Source organism: Engraulis encrasicolus, chromosome 24 (genome assembly GCF_034702125.1).
Source record: "Engraulis encrasicolus isolate BLACKSEA-1 chromosome 24, IST_EnEncr_1.0, whole genome shotgun sequence".
Lineage (NCBI taxonomy): Eukaryota > Metazoa > Chordata > Actinopteri > Clupeiformes > Engraulidae > Engraulis > Engraulis encrasicolus.
Window position 1 is genome coordinate 16,598,371 of NC_085880.1, and position 20,441 is coordinate 16,618,811.

General features: G+C 44.6%; 1 protein-coding gene across 1 annotated transcript in view; it reads left to right on the top strand.

The window, feature by feature from the left end:
• The window catches only part of prim2 (DNA primase subunit 2), a 98,093-nt gene that overhangs the window by 27,673 nt on the left and 49,979 nt on the right, over positions 1–20,441 (top strand). The window contains exons 8-10 of the mRNA XM_063191868.1: positions 13,377–13,444; positions 15,727–15,799; positions 17,908–18,093. Coding sequence (XP_063047938.1) covers positions 13,377–13,444; positions 15,727–15,799; positions 17,908–18,093 — 327 coding nt within the window. The remainder of the gene's footprint in view (positions 1–13,376; positions 13,445–15,726; positions 15,800–17,907; positions 18,094–20,441) is intronic.

The following is a 20,441-nucleotide window of genomic DNA, read 5'->3' on the forward strand; positions in this document are numbered from 1 at the left end:
CAGGCTAAAAAGACTTAGGCCTAATCAGAGGCAGACTTTTTGGATACACCATGCGCTATACTGGTCTAAATGAGGATATTGATTTTACTTGTTTTTGTGATTTTTATTTGTAACTTCTGGTCATTTTTTCTGTGGCATCACTTATTACCCCAGGCTATTTTTTAATCTTTGTTTTCCTATGGTGTGCGCAAATGTGTGTAGTGCGTAATGGGTCACATGTGGTGATGGTCACTATTTAAGGGAGGCCTTTCTTTTCAATGATGAAGACCTGGTGTGAGGTCGAAACATGTCGGCTTTTTAATGTAACCCCAGCCCCAGTACCATTAAAGGCTTTTTAATGTAACTTATCGTTTGGGCACCTTATTTTGGAGTGCCTGGATGAACTCTTCTCTCTACATGAACTGATCCCCGATATCCAAGAGCACCCAAAAGCTTAAATGAACAGACTGAAGACTGCTTGAGCTTCCAGCCACCTGTGTGCCTTTCATTGCCAAAATAATGTTCTGACTTTTATCTAAATTATTTGGTGATATCCCTCACAACAGTGCAACAGCACATAGGCCTAATGGCGGGAGGTTTTTTCCTCACCACGTAATGAAAAGCTAATCGGACGTCTAATGACAGGTGGTGCTGACGGACAGCGCACGAGGGAAAGAAGTTGCAAACTTGATCGTGTTCGGTTTCGTCAGTCCAGCGGAACACTTCTGGCTCTACAAAAAAAGAATCTGTATTGCAACAAATCTAGTTAGGCCTTAGGCCTATATAGGCTATCCAAGATATTTTAATTTAGATATTTAATTTAGTTTTCACCACCTCGTGAAGTGTTTAGACCTGGCCTATTTAATGTCGCTGTAAATTGGTGTAATGTAGCAGAAAGTGCGAGACATTCGTTGGACTCGTTGCACGCAACAAGTTGTGAAATTATTTCTTAACGGTTTTAACCGCATCATTCGCGACTCTCGAGCAGTTTGAGAACTGAGAAGAATGAGAGAGAGAGAGGGCAGTGACTATACCATGTCACTGAGACTATGTGTGTGTGCTGCGCCTACTGAATCCAAGTGCAGAAAAAACATATCCATATAGATTATTACATAATGCACCATGTTATTACATTTCCATCAAAAAAAAGTTGCAGGCCTCATTCCGTAATAAATTTCGCATTTTGTAATAATTTATTACAAGATGAGAAAAAAGTTATTACGAAATGCGTTCAAGAAATGTATTACGAAATGCGTAAATTATTACACAATGCGGCGATTGTCACCACATTATGTAATAATTTGTTACATTATTACATATTGCACCGTTATTACATAATGCGGCGTTACAGACGCACATTGAATTGTGAACCAATTTTGCCAATGCCCACCTCTAAGATGCAGTGCAGGTCTCTTCATCCAGCCAGGTTGTATGACTGCACCAGATTTTTGTAACATCTTTGCCTAAATGGAAATCGACTTGTGATGTAGCTGCCACCACACAACTGCCAGGGTGAGAAAAGACGAGGCAGTGTTTTTATTGTGGGGGAGAGACTGGGTAGTTTGCTGTCCCCGATCCTGTTAAAATTTACTGAGATGCTGTAATAGAGGTTAGCATCTGACAAGACTCAATTCAGTCCTCCAAATTCTTTGTTTAAAAAAGCAACAAAAAAAAAAACCCAACTCTGTACACAAGTATAATTTAAGTAAGTGGGTTATTTGTTGTGGCCTTGGCATTGCTGTTACTGCGTGGGGCTGTTTTTGATGTTCCGAAGACGACGTGCCCATGGTGTCAAGGCCTACGAGGCAAATCCCATTCCGCCTCCGGTGTCCAGCAATTACACTCCGTGAAAGAAGTCTCTCGATTGTCTGTCCTTGAAAGAGCTTTTGGATGTGTTTGTATGTGTCTATGGGAAATATTTTATTTTTCTTCACAGGCCATTTCAGCAAAGCTATGTACATATTGAGAAACATGCTGGTGTGCAAGTTTCACTTTGAATGATGGATTTGGCTGTTTGGATATCACATTTACCCGCATTACACATCTTTTACAATGAGTAAGATTTCTCTGAGCTTGGAAACTTGTTTGAAAAGGTTCCTCTTGAAAAAAATGTCTACGAATGATGTGAAAGCGCCGTCTAAAAATGATTAGGCGTTAACAAGATGTTGTGTGGTACCTCGACACAGTGGACTGAAAGGATTAATTGTGTGCGTGTGCGTGAGCGTGAGCGTGCGCGTGTGTACGTCTCCCTTGATGTAGGCCTGTGCTAGAAAATGGAGGTTATTCAATTTCCAACACATGAAAGGCTGGGCCAAAAAGTGAATTCCTTGGCTTGTCAGTATGTTTGGGGAAAAGAGTGGTATTGTGAGGAGCATCTCTATAGATTTCTGTTCCAAAGAGACATCAAATAAGAGTTTATAGAGCTATAGGCCCCACCACACTTGGTGATGCACTTCGAGTTCCACACTAGCAGACTCGCTGTGTTATACATACATTTTTGGGCTCTTTGCCTTTATTTTTTTGAGGCAGTGAAGACATGACAGAAAGCGAGTGGGGAGAGCGAGACGGGCAACGGTCGGCAAAGGACCTTGGCCGGAATCGAATCCGGGTCAGCCACGTAGCAGATGAGTGCCCTGCAGGTAGCGGCACAGTAGGGCCGCAGACTCGCAGTGTTTGTGTGGTTAAGACTTTATGCAATTATCATTTTGTTTTTACCAGCTTCTGACCAACCTTTATATGTCCATCAACCATTATGGTTACTAGTGTTTGTTATTTCCCTGGCATTGATTACATCTGTTGCTATTTCCTTGCATTGATTATATCTGTTAGTACTAGATCTGTTTCTCTGCCATCTTTACAGCCCTGGCTTGCCTTTGAAACACATGTGGGAGATCTGATCTCGCAAGTGGAGAGGGGATAACAACCACAGCATTGAGTCAGCCCTGACTTCTCTCTCTCTCTGAGTAATCGTGTTTTGGCCTGGAGGGGTATTTCCGTAAGCAACGATGTGCGCACCCTAATCACATTCAGGTATTCGCATTCATCAGGCGTCATGGGGGAGCCAATTAATTAACATAACTGTAGCCCCCAAGGCACAATCTGCAGCTCTCAAGTCGTACATCTCCTCTTGACTTTTGGCCCATAACAATCATTGCTTTAAAATTTGATGCGATAATATTTTCCATTATTAGCATGATGCACCAGGCTCAGAGTTGTTAGAGAGCCGGGTGCGCAGGTGCATGTGTGTAGTGTGCTTCTGCACATCTGTGTGTGTATGTGTGCGTCCGTGTGTGTGTGTGCGCGCGTGCGTGTGTCTTTGCGCCTCTATGTGCATGTGTGTGTGTGTGTGTGTGCGCGCGCGTGCATACTTGCTTATTCATCTGGCTTGTTTTAACCAGATGGTGGAGCTGTCTTGTCACTGAGAGCTGCTCTACCTCTGCCTCTGTCTCTGCCTCTGCGCCAGCCAACCAGAGTATTGTCTCACATTCCACCTCATTTGACTTATTTAAGCCCAGTTAAGGAAAGCAATTAAAAGTAAATATGCACTCTTAAGTGCAGGCACTTTTGATGAATGTATAGTTTAAGGGCAGCAATCGACTATAAGCTGCTAATATTGGGTGTTTGGGCTCGTATGAATACCGGAAAGCAGGCATTGATCCTCAGACAAAAGTGGTTTCTCCGCTGTTGCCGGGGTGCCGGTTTCTTTTGTGTCAAATGTAAGATGATGAAAACGGTGTAATTAACGGCGGTGTGAAAAGCGCCAGAGGAAGTATCGATCGGTTTCCCCCTCCTCCTGTAAATTGAACCTTTTGTGTTTCCTCAGTGGCCATCACACAAATGGATCCCCCCGCCCCCTAAACCCACCGGCCCGGCCAGAACGATGGCAATCTATTAGTCAATAGGTCTTTGAATAGGACAGTGGTTTCTGTCTGCCCTGGTCATTTCTCTGGGCCCTTTTTGAGGTGATGTGTGCATGGCTCCACATATATACTTAATTACGGGGACAGCATGGCTGACCACCAGCCCCCTATGGGATGATGGGAGTTCTCCAGACTAGAATCTAATTTCCTAGGAAACGGGAGACAAAAGGTTGAAGATCTGAGTTTTGTAGTAGTTACCTCCCTTTAATACAGTGGTCCTCAACCTTTTTTTTGCACAAACGCCCCCTGGATCTCATCCTAAACCTCCCAACGCCCACCTTATCATAAGCCTGCCAATGCTCCCCTTACTAATAATAATGTAAATGGACTAATGCCCCCAATGGGAACTAGGCACCGCCCACTCTCAACTGTATCCTTCTCAACGCCCCCCTAGCGCTCCCCAACGCCCCCCCTGTGGGGCTGTACCGCCCCCTTTGAGAAACACTACTTTAAATTACATCGCCAGAACTGGTTAACACCCCCCCTCAAAACACACACACACACACACTTTGAAAGTCCTGCAAGAGTTGTTGACCATACTGGAAATGGGCAATAAAATTGTCTGTTTGGCTTCCTCTGAATCAGCAACATCTTTGGGTTTTCAATTACGTGACTTAAAAATCTTCTTCCTCTTGTGAACTCAAAAGAACTTCAGGTGGTGAGTCATATCCTGATCCTCGCTCCAGGAGGAGAGGCGTTCATGCTCCAGGAACTGCACCTGTGTGTACAACTCGTCGGAGCCAAATCTAATTGGACCTCAAATGTTAGTCTTCCTGCAGTGCACTGTCTGTGAGGGGGAAAATGATTTAACATTTGCATTGACGCACATGGGTATGTAATTTGGTTGCTGTTGAAAAGTGAGAATTCACAAAGAGGTTTTTCACTAATGTTTCACATTTGCATAATGAAAAGATCTTTGCTCTATTCAGGCCATACATGGTGGAAGCTAGCTATGGAGAATTACTCACACTCACGTGTCATGATGTGAATATTCAACAGTTAAATGGAGGGAATTTGTGGTCGTCATGTGTATACTTAGTATTGAATGTTCCACAACACCCCAATTTGCAGATTCTGGATCTATTTTTAATTGGGCTATGCCCATCAAAATATTAATAGGACTGGCCCTACCATGGCGCAAATGGTAGGTCACTCATTTGCTATGCGGCTGACCTGGGTTCGATTCACAGTCAGGGTCTTTTGCCGACCCTTCTCTCTCCCCACACACTTTGTGTCATTACTTTCACTATCCTGTCAAATAAAGGTAAAATATATATATATATTTTTTAATTATTATTATTTATTTATTTAATTTTTTTAAACAGTAGTGATAGATTGTAAAGATCTTTTACAGCCCTGCTCCTATAACTGTGTGCACAAATTTGTGTTATTGAGGGTTTTTTTTCAGTCAAATGAACAAGCTGTTAGGTGATTAATATATGCAAAGCTGAACAGCATTGTAGCCGATTTAATGCATCTTTTAATCAGTGCCAAGTCTAATGCGAAGAATGGGGGGAAATTACAGCACACCGTTGGAGAACATCATAACATTTCGGATTCCTTTGGCACAAACCTGCATGACTCCTTAGCATCTCATTTTATCAGCTCATCCAACATAACAGACATGTGGACTCGAGTCCAGTGACTTGGACTCGAGTCTGACTCGAGTCAGCGGTGTGAAGACTTGCGACTTGAAATGTCAAGATCAGAAAAGACTTGCGACTCGACTCGACTTGCACGCCTTTGACTCGGGACTCGACTTGGACTTGACAGTTGTAACTTTCAATGACTTGGCGTGACTCGCCATGTTGGGTCTAAAAAAAAAGTCGAAGTCCAACCCTTGTTTTCAGAATGCAACAGCCCGCCCACATTCTTTGTTTGAATCACGTCATTGTCCTAAGCGGTGCCATTGGCGGCAAGATGCGGCCGGACGCGGCTGGTCTGGACGCGGTGACCAGCGGCAACAGCGGCAACCATTTGCGAGTCTCCAGAACAAACATCGCCTACATTTTAAACCATCGCGGAAGTTAATTTATCTCCCTCTCAGCCCAACTCATTTTGCATTCTTAATAGGGTAGGCTATGGAAGTTTGCACTGTGATCAACAAATATTTTCTATCAATGTTGTAGGAAGTGTGTGTGGTGGGGCGCTCTGATGTGCAACACGCGTCTGTAGGCTACACACGTGAAGCGCTCGCTCTCGCCCCTCGCTTACGACAGAAATTCAGTGAGGAACCAAGCCAGAGAGGATTTATAGGCTATGACCAAGCTGTCTAAATGGTTAGCTAAATGGTGATGGACATTGATTTGTTGAACTAGGCTATTTAAGCAGTTGAAATAGCCCTAAAACAAAAACACACTGCTGACATAACCGAACCACAGGACTTAATCTATTGTTGTTTTATTAAAGAGTACACCTATCCATTTTGCTTTCCCTTTCCTTTATGAATGCGCTTGCCTTCAGCCCCCGAAGGCTGTTACAGTAGGCTATGTTCCGCTCCCACACATTATACTTGCGAGTCAGTCACTTCAAAGTGCAGCCTTGTGAATCATTTCCACCATCGCGGACAAAAGCACGTTATGATGGATATGTGGTGAGGTAAACGTTACGAATATGGCTTGCTTTTTAAGTTTCCCCCAACCCAGGATGTGATGTGTCCGTAGCCTACGCTATGGCTTGATATCCCAGGGCTATTTCACGACCACAACTCCACGCGCTGAAAATGCATGTTAAGCTCGCGCTTCTCAGTCTAGAAAGAGTAACCTCTCGGTAACATTCTTTGCATTGACCAGCCACCATCGGTTGAGTATTAGAATCAATACAAAAAGACACGTTTATACATGTCTTAGTCTTCCAGCATGCAATCGAAAATAGGCGAGCAGAGGACACTTGGTCTTGCATCCATCAAAAGAGCTCCACCGGTTGCCTACTTTAGATGCTGGGTGAATGGTTCCAAAGATAAATAATTTAGCCTATAGCCTATCCATGACAGTCTTGCAAAGAGACAAACGACCAAAATTGTCAAATAATTGGTCAAGGCGCGAGATGAGGAATACTTCATGGCTATTGGAAAAACTTTGAAGAAACTAAGCGTAAGCAACACTGCTTCCTGCGAAGCTTGCGCTTGAGGGCTATAAACAAGCTATGCGCCCCGAAACTCACTGCTTGTTGTCCGATGACTTGAATCGAAACATTTCTAAGGACATCAGGGCTATTTTTGATTCCTGGAATACCGCCTCAGCCAGCTGAAAGCAGAGTAGCAGTGTCCCATGTGTCAAATGGTAAGATAATGCCATACCTGTTCCTTGAAAGTTTTAAAACTCAGCCTTGACACACTATCATGTCAGCCACATCAGTTCAAACGCAATCTTTAATGCAGCCTCTCGTGAAGTTTATGTAATGCGAGGTAGAGGTTGCAAGCTACTGCTGAGCAGCGCAAGACATGGGTATGGGTCGGCTCCCGTGGATAAAAAGCATGTTCCCTCTCGCGCGCGAACCTTGTATCTCGTGGTGTCGACACCGCTTTATCTTATGTTTCTCACAGTTCGAACTAGCCTACATGCTTTGTTTGGTATTTTGGGGGAGTTTGGAGTCGCAATTACCGCTGCTTGGAAATTACACGTTAGAGCTACACGACGCCAGCACTGGAGAACTGGGATGTAACCCTGTTATCCAAATTAACACAATTTAGGAAACATAGAAACAGAACTTTGTTTGGCCACAATCTATGACCTGGACGGTGAACGTAATCTTTTTGAAGAGGCATGAACAGCATATTGATCCCCAGGGGGAAATTCAGGAAATTCATCATTACTTTACCAAGAATTTAATCCAACTAACTAGGTCTACTTTGTCCTCATTTCTTTGCCCATATGGACAAGTGTCTACTAGGCTAAATACTGTTGGCACGTAGCCTACAGCAGACTAATAGCCTAGTGCTGCACCATGCATGTGTTCATTGGTGGGTTCACAGTTATGACACTGTCAATGCTCAGATTTTGGTTCACAGATAATGGGATGAAGTGAATATCATGGACCAGCTGAGACAGGGCTGCCTGCTGAGCTGTGCTGTTAACTCATCATCCTGTCTCACATGTGTAGCCCCACCCCCCATACGCACACACACACACACACACACACACACACACACACACACACACACACACACACACACACACACACACACACACACACACACACCTGGGCTCAATTTTAAAAAAAGAAATTGATTACCCTGCTGTATGTCATAATCTGTTGATGAGAATGGTGAGCTTAATATGGTACCTTAGGGAAAATGGCGTCTTTTTAAAGCCAAACTAAATGTTTACATTAGTCGAGTGTTTTCACTACAGTAAAGAGAGGGGGGAGGGAGGTGGGTAGCACCTGTAAGACATGAATAGGCTACTACTTTCACCCTTGGCCTTTGTGGGTAAATTCAAACATAGTATGCTGAAAGTGTGAATCCGCGTTTTCAGGTCGGAAGTGTAATATGCCCCCCTAATGTCTTGACAAAACCTTCCAGCCAAAGCTGTCAGCGGCCCTGCCTGTGCTCCTAGTGAAAAAGTTAACCATAGTCCTGTCCTTAGCGTTATTATGCTAGAGTCTGTATAACTTACAACCTTGACTAGATATGACCGGCCCACCACCAAGACCAGGGTGGAGTAGTGGAATAGGTTTATGCCATCAGATGATGGAACGGACACACACACACATACGCACACATTCTTGCAAACAGGACTATTTGCCCACTGGACAGTAAATATTTGGCATATGGTTGCTCCTTTGTTTAAGTACAAATTCACATGAAATGTATTTTTATGTGAAAAAAAATATGAAATTAAATGTCATTTTACATACACAGCACAAGCAGTAGTTTGGTTTAGACTGATTTCTCAGCAACTGTTTTAGTAATTGTCATCTTTTTCTCAGGTCTCATTATTATACTAATGAATTTATAATGGAAATTGTGATTGCAAATAGAAAATCCCTTTGTGACTTGTTAAGGACTTGAAAAAAAATGAGACTTGGACTTGGACTTGACTTGGCTGGGGTACGACTTGGACTTTGACTTGACTTGGTCAGATGTGTCTTGACTTGTGACTTGACTCGGACTTGAGTGGAAAGACTCGAGACTTACTTGTGACTTGCACATTAGTGACTTGGTCACACCTCTGCAACATAACATTACATTACTTTACACTCAGCTGACGTTTTTTTCCAAATTCGATTTACAATTATTTTTTTAAGTACAGGGCTTCCCAAACTTAACCATGATGAGGCCCCCATATACCAGATTCCAGCCAAGGCCCCCCAGATATGAGCCGTGCCACACTATTTTTTGTGTGCACCCAGTTTCACAACTCGACAAAGTTGGTGCATTCCGAAACCCATTCAAGTACTACAGAAATCATAATAGCCTACGTATATAATAAACGTTGTAAAGAAGAAAATGATTCCACTGGGATTGTTTAGCTTATTTTTGTTTTATTTTGGCTAAATAAGTTATTTAATTTATTAAGTGATTGAGTTTATTTCGCAATATTTTCCCTGCCAACCTGCTGCTGCCGCCCCAATAGCATCCCCTCGCGGCCACCCAGGGGTCCCCGGCCCCCACTTTGAAAACCACTGCCCTAGAGCAGTGTGGGGTTAGGTGCCATGGAGTGAGATAGGGAGTGGAAGGGTGGGATTCAAACCTGCAACCCTCTGATATGAAGGCCATTTCCTTAACCATCCACAGCTGCATCTGTACAACGTTTTGCCCATGTTGGAAATGGGTTGCCCAAAAAACAACTCTGGCAAATATTGAGAGACCAGTTTTTCCTGGTCTTACTACTTATTGGCATGTGTATCAGTAAAATAAACATTGTTGTTTCATTCTATAAACTACTGACAACATTTCCTCCGAATCTCGAATGAAAATATTGTCATTTAGAGCATTTATTTGCAGAAAGTTACAAATGGTCAAAATAACGCAAAAGTTGCATTGTTTTCAGAGCCCAAATAAATCCAAAGAAAACATGATGATTTTCACTTTAAACAACATCATAGTAATGTGTTAACTTAGGAAGAGTTCAGAAATCAATATTTGATAGAAAAACCCTGGATTTTAGTCACAGCTGCCATGCATCTTGGCTTGCTCTCCACCATTCTTTCACATCGTTCTTGAATGATTTAATTCCACCCCCAGTGCAAAGATTCAAGATGTTGAGCTTGGATGTTATGTGATCACCTCTCTTCCTTTTGATCACATTTCAGGGAGTTTCCATGTGACTCAGACCTGGAGATTGGGCTGGCCATGACATCCCCCCCATCTGTATCCTCAATCCATTCCCACTGTTAAGACCACCCATTACCCCACCAAGCCCCCCACTGCTGCTCCAACTACAAGCCACCCTGCACTCCACTCCACTCTACTCCACAGCAGCCCCACTACCCCCTCTAAACCCCATGCTACAATCCACCTTCCCCTCCCACTGTTCCCCACCCCATGCTACAACCCACCCTCCCCTCCCACTGCTCCCCACTACCCCTGCCTGAGTGCCTTAAGAGAGGGGTCGGCGTATGACAACCACCCGTGCCTGACGTCCATTTCCTGGCAATTATCCGGATCGCAGGAGTGGCTGAAGTGAAGCATGGCCGGCCCCTTCTCCTCTCCTCTCCTCTCCTCTCCTCCCCTCTCCTCTCCTCTCCTCTCCTCTCCTCTCCTCCCCTCTCCTCTCCTCTCCTCTCCTCTCCTCCCCTCTCCTCTCCCCTCTCCTCTCTCCTCTCCTCCTCTCCTCTCCCCTCCCCTCCCCTCCCCTCTCCTCTCCCCTCTCCTCTCCCCTCCCCTCTCCTCTCCTCTTCTCTCCTCTCCTCTCCCCTCCTCTCCTCCCCTCTCCTCCCCTCTCCTCTCCTCTCCTCTCCTCTCCTCTCCTCTCCTCTCTCCTCCCCTCTCCTCTCCTCTCCTCTCCTCTCCTCTCCTCTCCTCCTCTCCTCTCCTCTCCTCTCCTCTCCTCTCCTCTCCTCTCCTCTCCTCTCCTCTCCTCTCCTCTCCTCTCCTCTCCTCCCCTCTCCTCCCTTCTCCTCTCCTCTCCTCTCTTCCTCTCCCCCCTCTCCTCTCCCCCCTCTCCTCTCCGCTCCTCTCCTCTCCGTTCCTCTCCGCTTCTTTCTCCAGCTCCGTTAGCGAGTCCCACATCACGCCGAAGCTAAAGCTCGGGCCCATTATGGTCGCGAGAGGACAGAGAGGACGTCAATGTTTCATTAAATGAGCATGAAATTGAAAGCTGCTTGGCATCTGGCTGCATTTCTTTTTTTGTGTTCGCTTTGGATCTTTATACACACTAACGTACATGCTTGCGTGCGTGCGTGTGTGTTTGTGCCCGTATACTTTTAGTGTGTTGTTGTGTTCGTCTTCGCTCAGCAGGCAGATGCTGGACTTTTAGTAGGCGTCAGCCAGTATACAGTCTTTTTTTTAGTAATGTGACATTAAACACTTTTTTCTTACTTACTTTGAATGTTAGTCATTAACAGCACATTAAATAACAGTTAAGTGTGTCACAATGACTGTTCTGGGCGATGATGCAGCTAGATATTACGATGGCTGAATGGCTGTTTTGTTCCGTGATAATGCCATCAGAATGTCAGGAAGTAAGCATTGTTATTATTTGTGTCGTGTCAGCCATGTCGCTGCCTATGTGCTTCAGCCAGCAGGCTGTACGGTAAATGGCAATTCCCTTTCCAGCCTGATCAGCTTTTTAGTTAACGTACCTTTTGAAACACTTATCTGTCTTAATTTGAGCAATCGCAGCAGTCCTCTTGCTCTCTCCATCTACCTTTAAAGGCTGCTGTCAAGTGTAGGAAGCATCTACTGTGTCGTTTCGTTGTGCTGCAGTGGTATTTGGCCACCCCTCGCCACATCCGTTCATCACTGTCTCGTGTTTTGCCTCCCTTAACAGATATCGCCTGAGTTCAAGCCACACAACTGATGGATGGCTTTTAGGTGAAAATGCGCATCGACTTAATTTTTTTACCCCTACCCGCCTTCAGAAAGGCTTGACTGTGCTTTAATTTTCCTTCGACGGTCATTGCTGCTGAATAAGTGATGGGATGGAAATGTGAACGTGGCCCTGTTCATCTTCATTTGCACCTTCAGCTTTTAAAGATTTTTTTTTTTTTTGCCATCCATTTCTTCCTCCATTCTTTTCTTGTTTTCCTTTCTCTCTTGCATTCTTTTATTTTTTTGTTCTTTTTTCTTTTGTGTGTTGTACTGATTTTTTTTTTTTTTTAAAGTCAGGCTTGTGGAGTGATGATGATGATGATGAGGATGTTTCCTGATATGGCCACCTCTTGGTGCTTTCTGGTCAGGGCTGGACTAGCCATCTGGCATAGCGGGCTATTTTCAAAAATTATAATATTTAAAAAAAAGATTTAAAAGAAAACGTACATTTCTGAAAATAGGAGCCCACAAGGGTGCAGGGGTCCCCCGTTGAGTCAATTCTGCGCCGCTAATTATGAGGGGCCCCTTTAAGCCAAAAGTGTTCGGGCCCTATTTCGCCCCACAGTCCAGCCCTGTTGCTGGCCAAAAGGGGAGGGTAATGAGATGGAGATATGGTAGCAGAGACAACAAAGCATGAATTATGACTCCCCCGGATCGATCATCTTTCAGAGAAGGAGGAGGTGGCGGCGGCTCAATAGTGAAAATGTGCTCAGTAGGTATTTCCAGCAAACGATTTCACCCTCCCTCTTTTTGACCGTGTTGTCAATCACAGATGCAAGGCTCTACAGCCCCCCTGAGAGGATGACTTGGTGACTGCGTGAGCTGGTCTTACCTACTTTTCTACACCACTTCACTTTCAATCAGGCGATCTTCATAGCGGAAATGAAAAATTGAAAATGAAAATCCCCCGTCATCTAGGAGTATCAAATAAAATTTAAAGTGTAAATCAGTTATACACCTGAGATTGTCATGCATTATCATTTTTTGCAAACTTGTTTTCCGTCACAAAAAATCCACACCGCAATCCGAGTGCACATTTTTCCCAAAGCAGGAAACATGAGAATAAAGGCCAAAATTGTAATGTTGTTTGTAGAAAAGTTTGACGGATGGTTTCTGTGAATGCAAAACGATTTCTGCTTCTGGCATTGTACTGCAGGCTATTGTATCTCACCATGCTATTTACATGCACAAGAGGCACCGCCATCTCAAAACATGGAGGGCCTTTTGAAAGGAGTTTTTAACGGAGCTCTCCCAAACACATCAGTTCTCTCTCTGTCATGCGGAAGTGTTCTGATATCCTAAGATAAGCCACAGGTGTGGTATTTTGAAGGATTTTCATTGTTCGAGCATTGACAATAGTGTTTAATAGACCACACAACACAGCACTCACACTATTTTTTACAGCAAAACAACACTGTCATTGTTCTTATTGTTGTCAGTTGTGTTCTAATGGGTTTTTCCCCTCTTTCTTGTCTGTGTTGTGTTTTGGCGTCTGTTGACAGTTGACGGCGAGATCCTTGCCAGCGGTGCAGTCTGATGAGAGGCTACAGCCCCTCCTCAACCACCTGAGGTGAGTGATTTTGGAGATGGCGCTACGTTACTGCCGCATTACCCCACTCTGGTCTCTGCCGCACCGCTGCCTGTGTCTGTGTAGGTGTCTGTGCCTGCGCCGCTCTGCTCTGACAGCACTATCAAAGCTGATGGTGTGGAATGCAGAATAGAAGGCAAGCTGATTGTCTTCTGTACTGTAGAAGCTTTCTGGGTGGGTTTTCAGAGACACTTTCTCGCCTTTGTTACAGTGAGGGTTCCGAATGCACTCGTTGCACCCACAAATAATTGGCTGTTTTCCCCTTTCATTTTCTTCTGTTCTTTCTTTCTATTCTTCTTTATATCCCTTTGTTTCTGACTCAGATTTGCCCTTGCCCTTTTTTACTTATCCTTATTCTTTCTAACTTTCTTACCTTTACATTTTCTCTGTTCTTTCTGTCTTTTTTGTCTTTCTTTCTTTCTTTCTCATCCTCCCTCTCTTTCTATCTTTTTCTCTCCATTTTCACCTTTTCCTCTCTTCCTCTTGCTCTCATTAGCTTTCATTGCGCTGTTCCATCTCTGTGCCAGTGGCGGGTGTTCCTCAGGGAGGGTTCCTCCACTCCACTCCACTCCACTCCACTCCGCTAGTGATACACTGCAGGCCCTACAGGTGTAAGCACAGCTCTGCTATTCAGGAACCAACTGCACACTCGGGACCCTCTGCTGAGATTAAACCAGCCCACACACTCTTGCACGCACATGCACAGCACACACACACACACACACACACACACACACACACACACACACACACACACACACACACACACACACACACACACACACACACACACACACACACACACACCTTGACACACGTGTGCGCGCACCTACACACACACACAAACACACACACAAACACACACACGCACACACACACACAACCCCGACCCCAAAAGGGTCTCATGCATATTCTGTGCTATGTGGAGGGCAGGATGGCAGAGGAGGAGGATTCATGACCTCTGTTTCCACAGCTGTTGCAGTAAAGAGTGCCTAACTAATGGGCAGATTTTAAACCAGTGAGTGGTGAGGAAGGAGATGGCACTCCCAATAACAAAACCACCCACTATCTGTACACACACTGACACACAAGCCACCCACCCTCTATACACACACACTGACACACAAGCCAAAAAAAGAAAGTAGAAAAGCCTCCAGTGTGTTCTTGTAAGCTCGCTGTAATACAGCCCCCACACTCTGCCCGGGGAGGAAGATATTGGAGTTTGACAGATCAGCTCTCTACCTTACTATCTTCTGCTGGGAAACCGCTCATAGGAACGTTGCGTTATTGTGATGGGAAAGCTTTGATTCCCAACATGTACTCCAGATACAGTAACAAGGTACCAGATCAGCTGTTTAATTATGTGCTGTTTACCTCTGTTTTTAATTTGCGTGCAGATTTAAGATATATTTTTAAGTTTGGTGTTAGGGAAATACTTCTGAATTTTGGTGGTTTCCGTTATAAAGTACTGAAATTTGGCATTGTGTCTGAATATAAGAGTATATAATCAGAATAAATTGCATGGTACACTACACATCCCACACATCTCTATCTGAAAGGGAAAGCCGAAGGCCATCTATCTATCCATCTATCTATCTCTCTATCTGTCTCTCTGTCTCTCTATCTGTTATTCATGTATTTATTTATCTATTTATTTAACTAACAATTGGGCTGAGTAGTGATTGACATGTTGGAAATGGTCGGTGTGCGCACCACATGTGTTTCAGACGGCTGTCAGTTTTACCCCTCATCCATCTCCCCATCTCGCCCCTCCGACTGTTAGCCAGAGCCGCGTTAAATCCCAGAAAATTGTCTCGGTGCACATCGCCTCGGCACAAAAGAGATCTCTTGAGTGACACCTCTGCTGACCCCATGAGCCTGAAAGCCCAGATTTTGTTTGTCATTCCCTCTCTTTCTCTCTCTCTCTCTTGCTCGCTCTCTCTCTCTGGCTCTCTCGCTTGCTTTCTTTGTTTTCTGTGTTTCGTTTTTTTTCCCCCTTTTGTGAAGTGGTGGGTGTGCATAATGATTTGTAGGTGAGCTGTGGCCTTCAGGTCCTCAGTAAAATGCAGTCTGAGTGCTGCTGGGATGTCTCACCCATCCATCATCTCCCTCCAAGAAATAAAAAACCCTCTTTCAAGCTTTGGGTTGTTATCTTCAAGACGGCATATGTTGCTTTCTCTTTGTTTTCTCTGTATTGTTGTGGTGATCAAGGAACTGTGCTGGCAATGCATACGTTTTTGTTTTACCTTTTTCATACTTTGCAGTCATGCCTACGTGGGACAGGATTACAGCATTCAGAAGAACATAGGGAAGATTTCTCTGGAGCAGATTGATCCGGTAAGGAGTCACGAGTCACTTTCTGTGTGTAGACACACACACACACACACACACCACACCACACCACACCACACCACACCACACCACACCACACCACACCACACCACACTGAAATATTCAGTGTGAGAAAGAGTCCCCAAAAGATATGCAGTGAGAATCACACGCCTGAGTAACTTGGGTTCAAACTCCTGCAAACGTCTGACACTCGCATGGACATGCTTCATCGCCCTGAACAGTTGCAGATTTTAATGCATCATCTAACTGCTTTTAAATGCATCATCTAACTTGTGTAATGTTGAATAGGAAAATGATCTGAATAAAAATTGTTGTGAAATGAAAATAGGAATAGAGTGTAAGCCCTCTGGCACATTTCCAGTCCCATTCTAAGGTCTACCCTGGGGGTCACTGCAGCACAGCGTGCTAAGCCCCCTCATATATGGGCCTGCATTGCCCTCGACGAACCAGGTTCAAGTTGGGCCTCGGTCATGTCCTACCCTACGTCAATTATGGCAGGTAGCAGGCTTCACTCAGGTTTTCTTGATTCATTTTTAGGGTGCTGGCCCAAATAAAACACTTAAAATCAAACAGAAAGGGGCACACCTTACATCAACTCTTTTTTTGGTTGTTTTTTTTTGTTGTGCACAGATGCGTTTCGACATGTGACGCACAAAATAAAATAATAAACAGTTTGATGCAAGGTGTTCCCCTTCCTACCCTACCCCATCTCTCTCTCTCTCCCACTCTCCTCGTGTCATACTCTCTACTGTCCTCTCAGCAATAAAGACTCAAATCTCGAATACATAATTATTTTATGTATTTATTTATTTTTAAAGTCCAGTACTGTTTTCTGCAGAGTGTATTGCTGACCAGTTATCAGCTTGTGGGATGCTGTACACCTGGTCTGTCCCTGAAAATGGCTGAATCGGCTGTATTACACTGCTGCTAATGTTAATGCATAAATGCATATATTTACTGTGTAAACTTCATTCCAAAGTTATTCAAACTTGGCAAAAAAGTTGTTTGCTAGCATAAAGCTAGAATGAGACAAACCATGACTGGCTTCACTGTCCAAAGTCCTGGCGTGTGATACAGACTTAAATGCTCTCATTTTACTGTGTCAGCATTGGCAGCCAGGTTTGAATCACACGTTATTATGTGGCCTGCCAATTTGTAATGTAAGATTTCATAAACTGATATTCAAAGATTTTATACTTAAAAAGATCCATCAAAAATCTGTTCAAAATCAGCAAATATTCCCTTGACTGCACACCATATAATCCTGTTTCATTTCTGCTTGCACAAGCGATCACGCAATCTTTGCTCTCTGTTAACACAGTGCATTTTACATATTCCTGGCACGGCACGACTTCAAAGGGTCAAAAGCGTCAAATGTTCCTCTTCCTCTCATCTACCGACTCCTCACCAAGGCCTCCTGTTGAGATCATTCTTGCCCAAACAGTTGCGGAGATAATCACACTAGATTAACCAGTGCATGTCCATGAGGTGACCTCATGTGCATGTCATCATCACATTCATGACGTTATCGCGCCCTGATAAAGGCCACACGGCTGAAACCACACCACGTTTTTATCTCTGTTCACCCATGTAACCAATTAAGAGTTTTTAAAGAACTTAATACCTTGACTCTGTGCTGTGGATATTTTTTGGGCTTAAATGCATGTGTTCCTACCTATTCTCCTCCTCCCCTCTCCCTTGTTCCCCTTCTCGCCCCTCCTCCCCTCCCTTGTTCTCCTCCTCCCCTCTTTCCTGTTCCCCTTCTATCCTCTCCTCTCTCTCCTCTGCTCCCCTCCTCTCTCCTCTCCCCTCCTCCTCTCATCTCCATTCCCTCCTCCCCTCTTCCACTCCTCTGTTCCCCAACTCCCCTCCTCCCCTGTTCTCCTCCTACCCTCTCCTTCACCTGCTCCCCTTCTCCCGCTCCCCTTCTCCCCCTTGCTCCCCCCCTTCCCTTCCCCTCTCCCCCTTGCTCCCCTCTCCCCCCTTTTCCTCTCCTCTCCCCCTTCTCCTCTCTTCCCCCTTCCCCTCTCCCCTCCCCTTGCTCCCCTCCTCTCCCCCCATCCTCTCCTCTTCCACCTTGCCTCCCTCCTCAGCTGTCGGCCAAGTCCTTCCCCCTGTGCATGAGGCAGCTCCACCGGGCGCTGCGGGAGAGCCACCACCTGCGTCACGGCGGCCGCATGCAGTACGGCCTCTTCCTCAAGGGCATCGGCCTCACCCTCGAGCAGGCCCTGCAGTTCTGGAGGTCAGAGTTCGTCAAGGGCAAAGTGGACGCAGACAAGGTATGCATTGTATGTAGGGATGCACCCATACCAATACCAATACTGGTATAGGTATCGGCCCCAATACTCGCTCATTATACTACAGGGGTGATAGCAGTCCGGCGCCGCGCCGGAAATCCGGCGTAGCGTGGCTGTAGAAAAAAATAAAATAATAATTTCCCCAAAATTAATAAAATAATAAACTATCGCGTAGGCCTTCATTAATGTATGGTGAAAATAAATGAGCGCGCAACAGCCTGTTGTAAGAGACGCGAAAGGAACCCAAATGAGCAGCAGCCCATAATTGTATCATCCCGACATCTTACTGAAAAATGTATCAATTTGTTACGTCTTGCTCTTGAGTCACTCACCACATCTCACTGGCGGCAGTCTTCTAGTTCTAGTGAAAGGAGAAGTAGATTGGCTGTCAGTATGCACAGTAAAGAGAGTTCTAGGCCCCTACTGGTTACCCTTCTCAGATATTTTCACTGTCGACGGAGGCAAATCCAAAAATGGCATCTCGTTATACTGAAGAAACGGAAGAAAGTACTATAGGCCAAGTCTAGACCATTTGGATTTCCGATAAAAATTTAGCAACTATTGTTAGCACAAATCCACATGGCTTGCTAGTTGTGATGGGTGTGTTGAACCGTGTGGATGTCAGTGGAATACTAGTGAAATTCTGTGATCAAGAAAACGTTTGAAGGTAAGGCCATTTAGTTATTAATTTGCCCACTGTGGCATGTTGGCTTGGGCCCGAATGATTTTGCCTTGCGCAGGTTACTCCAAAAACCTGACCATAAACGGCTTATTGATGCGCATAAACGGGCTCAGTGAGAGTATATGTTTGAAATAGGTTCGTCTATTTTCCTCATTTATGTGCGCTAAATGACTGCGCAATGTTGACAAACTTTGATGGAGATGGACGTTCTTTCAAAAAAAAGTCTGTATGCTCAAAACGGTAGGCTATGCTATGCCCGTCATGATACTTTTTTTCTAGGTGTAGTGCGTAAATGTGGTCTGCATTGGAATAGCGGCTACCATTGCGACATGTCCAAATGACAATGGAATGCTTGGATCGCTAATGTTTGGCAAGCCTAGTTAGCCTACACCCCTTGTAGGCTAGTGTGAGCTGAGTTCGTGGATTTTGGTCTACTGTTGATTGAGGGATGGTGTTTTGCGTCATTCCTGACAAACCACGTGTCAAACTGATTTCAGGGAGATGTTTATATTAGTTATGCTAACTAAACCAATGCGCTCTGTGAAAACCCCCAAACAGCCTCGCACAGGTTCACACAGCCTTTCTCTCTCGCGCGCTCCCTGTCGTAGCCCTTCTGCGTAATCGAATCCAGTTATTCCACGCACGATGCACAGGTTGTATTGTCTGCACGCTCTGGGCTACTTAATCCCTACTCTCGGGCAGGGGGCAAATATCAATATCAGACTCTCATGAACTTCAAATACTTGGCTTGCGTCACCTAGACATGCAGTGAATGTTCATCTTATCTTCACGCCCTGTGCTATTTTCATGTAGCTTAATGCGGTCCTGTCTTTGTTTTTGTTGCTTTCTGTTATCTTTTCAACTCGTACATTGTAATGGGCGTGTGTACACGCGAGTGATTTTCATGTATTTTAATTGACTACAACCCAATGCGAAAGTCGCGCAGTAGTCACACAGGCTATATATACTGTCCTGTCCGTAATAACCACTGGTTCTGTCATCCCTGGAGTCGAAATATGCGATGTGAACGTGGGCCTGCATGTAGCCAATCATGCGCTTGTGCCCTAAATATCATGTACCGGTAATTAAAGGGCGTTTCCCTACAACGGAAAGGCAGGGGTTATAGCACAGCCCTTAAACAATCTGTGGTTATAGGTAGACCATGGGGCCACGAGTAGGCTATCTAAACGTATGTCCAGTAGCCTATACAAGTTATATGAGCAATGTCCCAATGAAAATGAAACTTATCAGCTTGCAGCAAATGTCATGTCATTTAAAAGTATTGCTCAATTAATTGGTAATCACCTCCTCTATTTTGGACAGAGTGTAGTTACTGTACTTTGGAGTAGTATTGCCTCCTACTGACCTGTCTTGGTATGGCTGCTACATATGTAGCTTTCAGTTAATTCAATGTGGTAAAATATGCACCATGTTTTCAGAAATGCATTCTGGTGTTGAAATGTTGCATTGGTTCAATACCCACCTCAATAACTTTAGTGCAACATCACAAGCCTAGAATGCATTTCTAACTGCATACGTTGGTATTCGTTTTTACAGCTAGAATTGAACGTGGTGGTCAGTTTCTTTCAGCCAAGTGCTGAAGTGCCCCTCCCCGACCAGGAAAAAAGTTCAGGCTCAGGATTTTTTT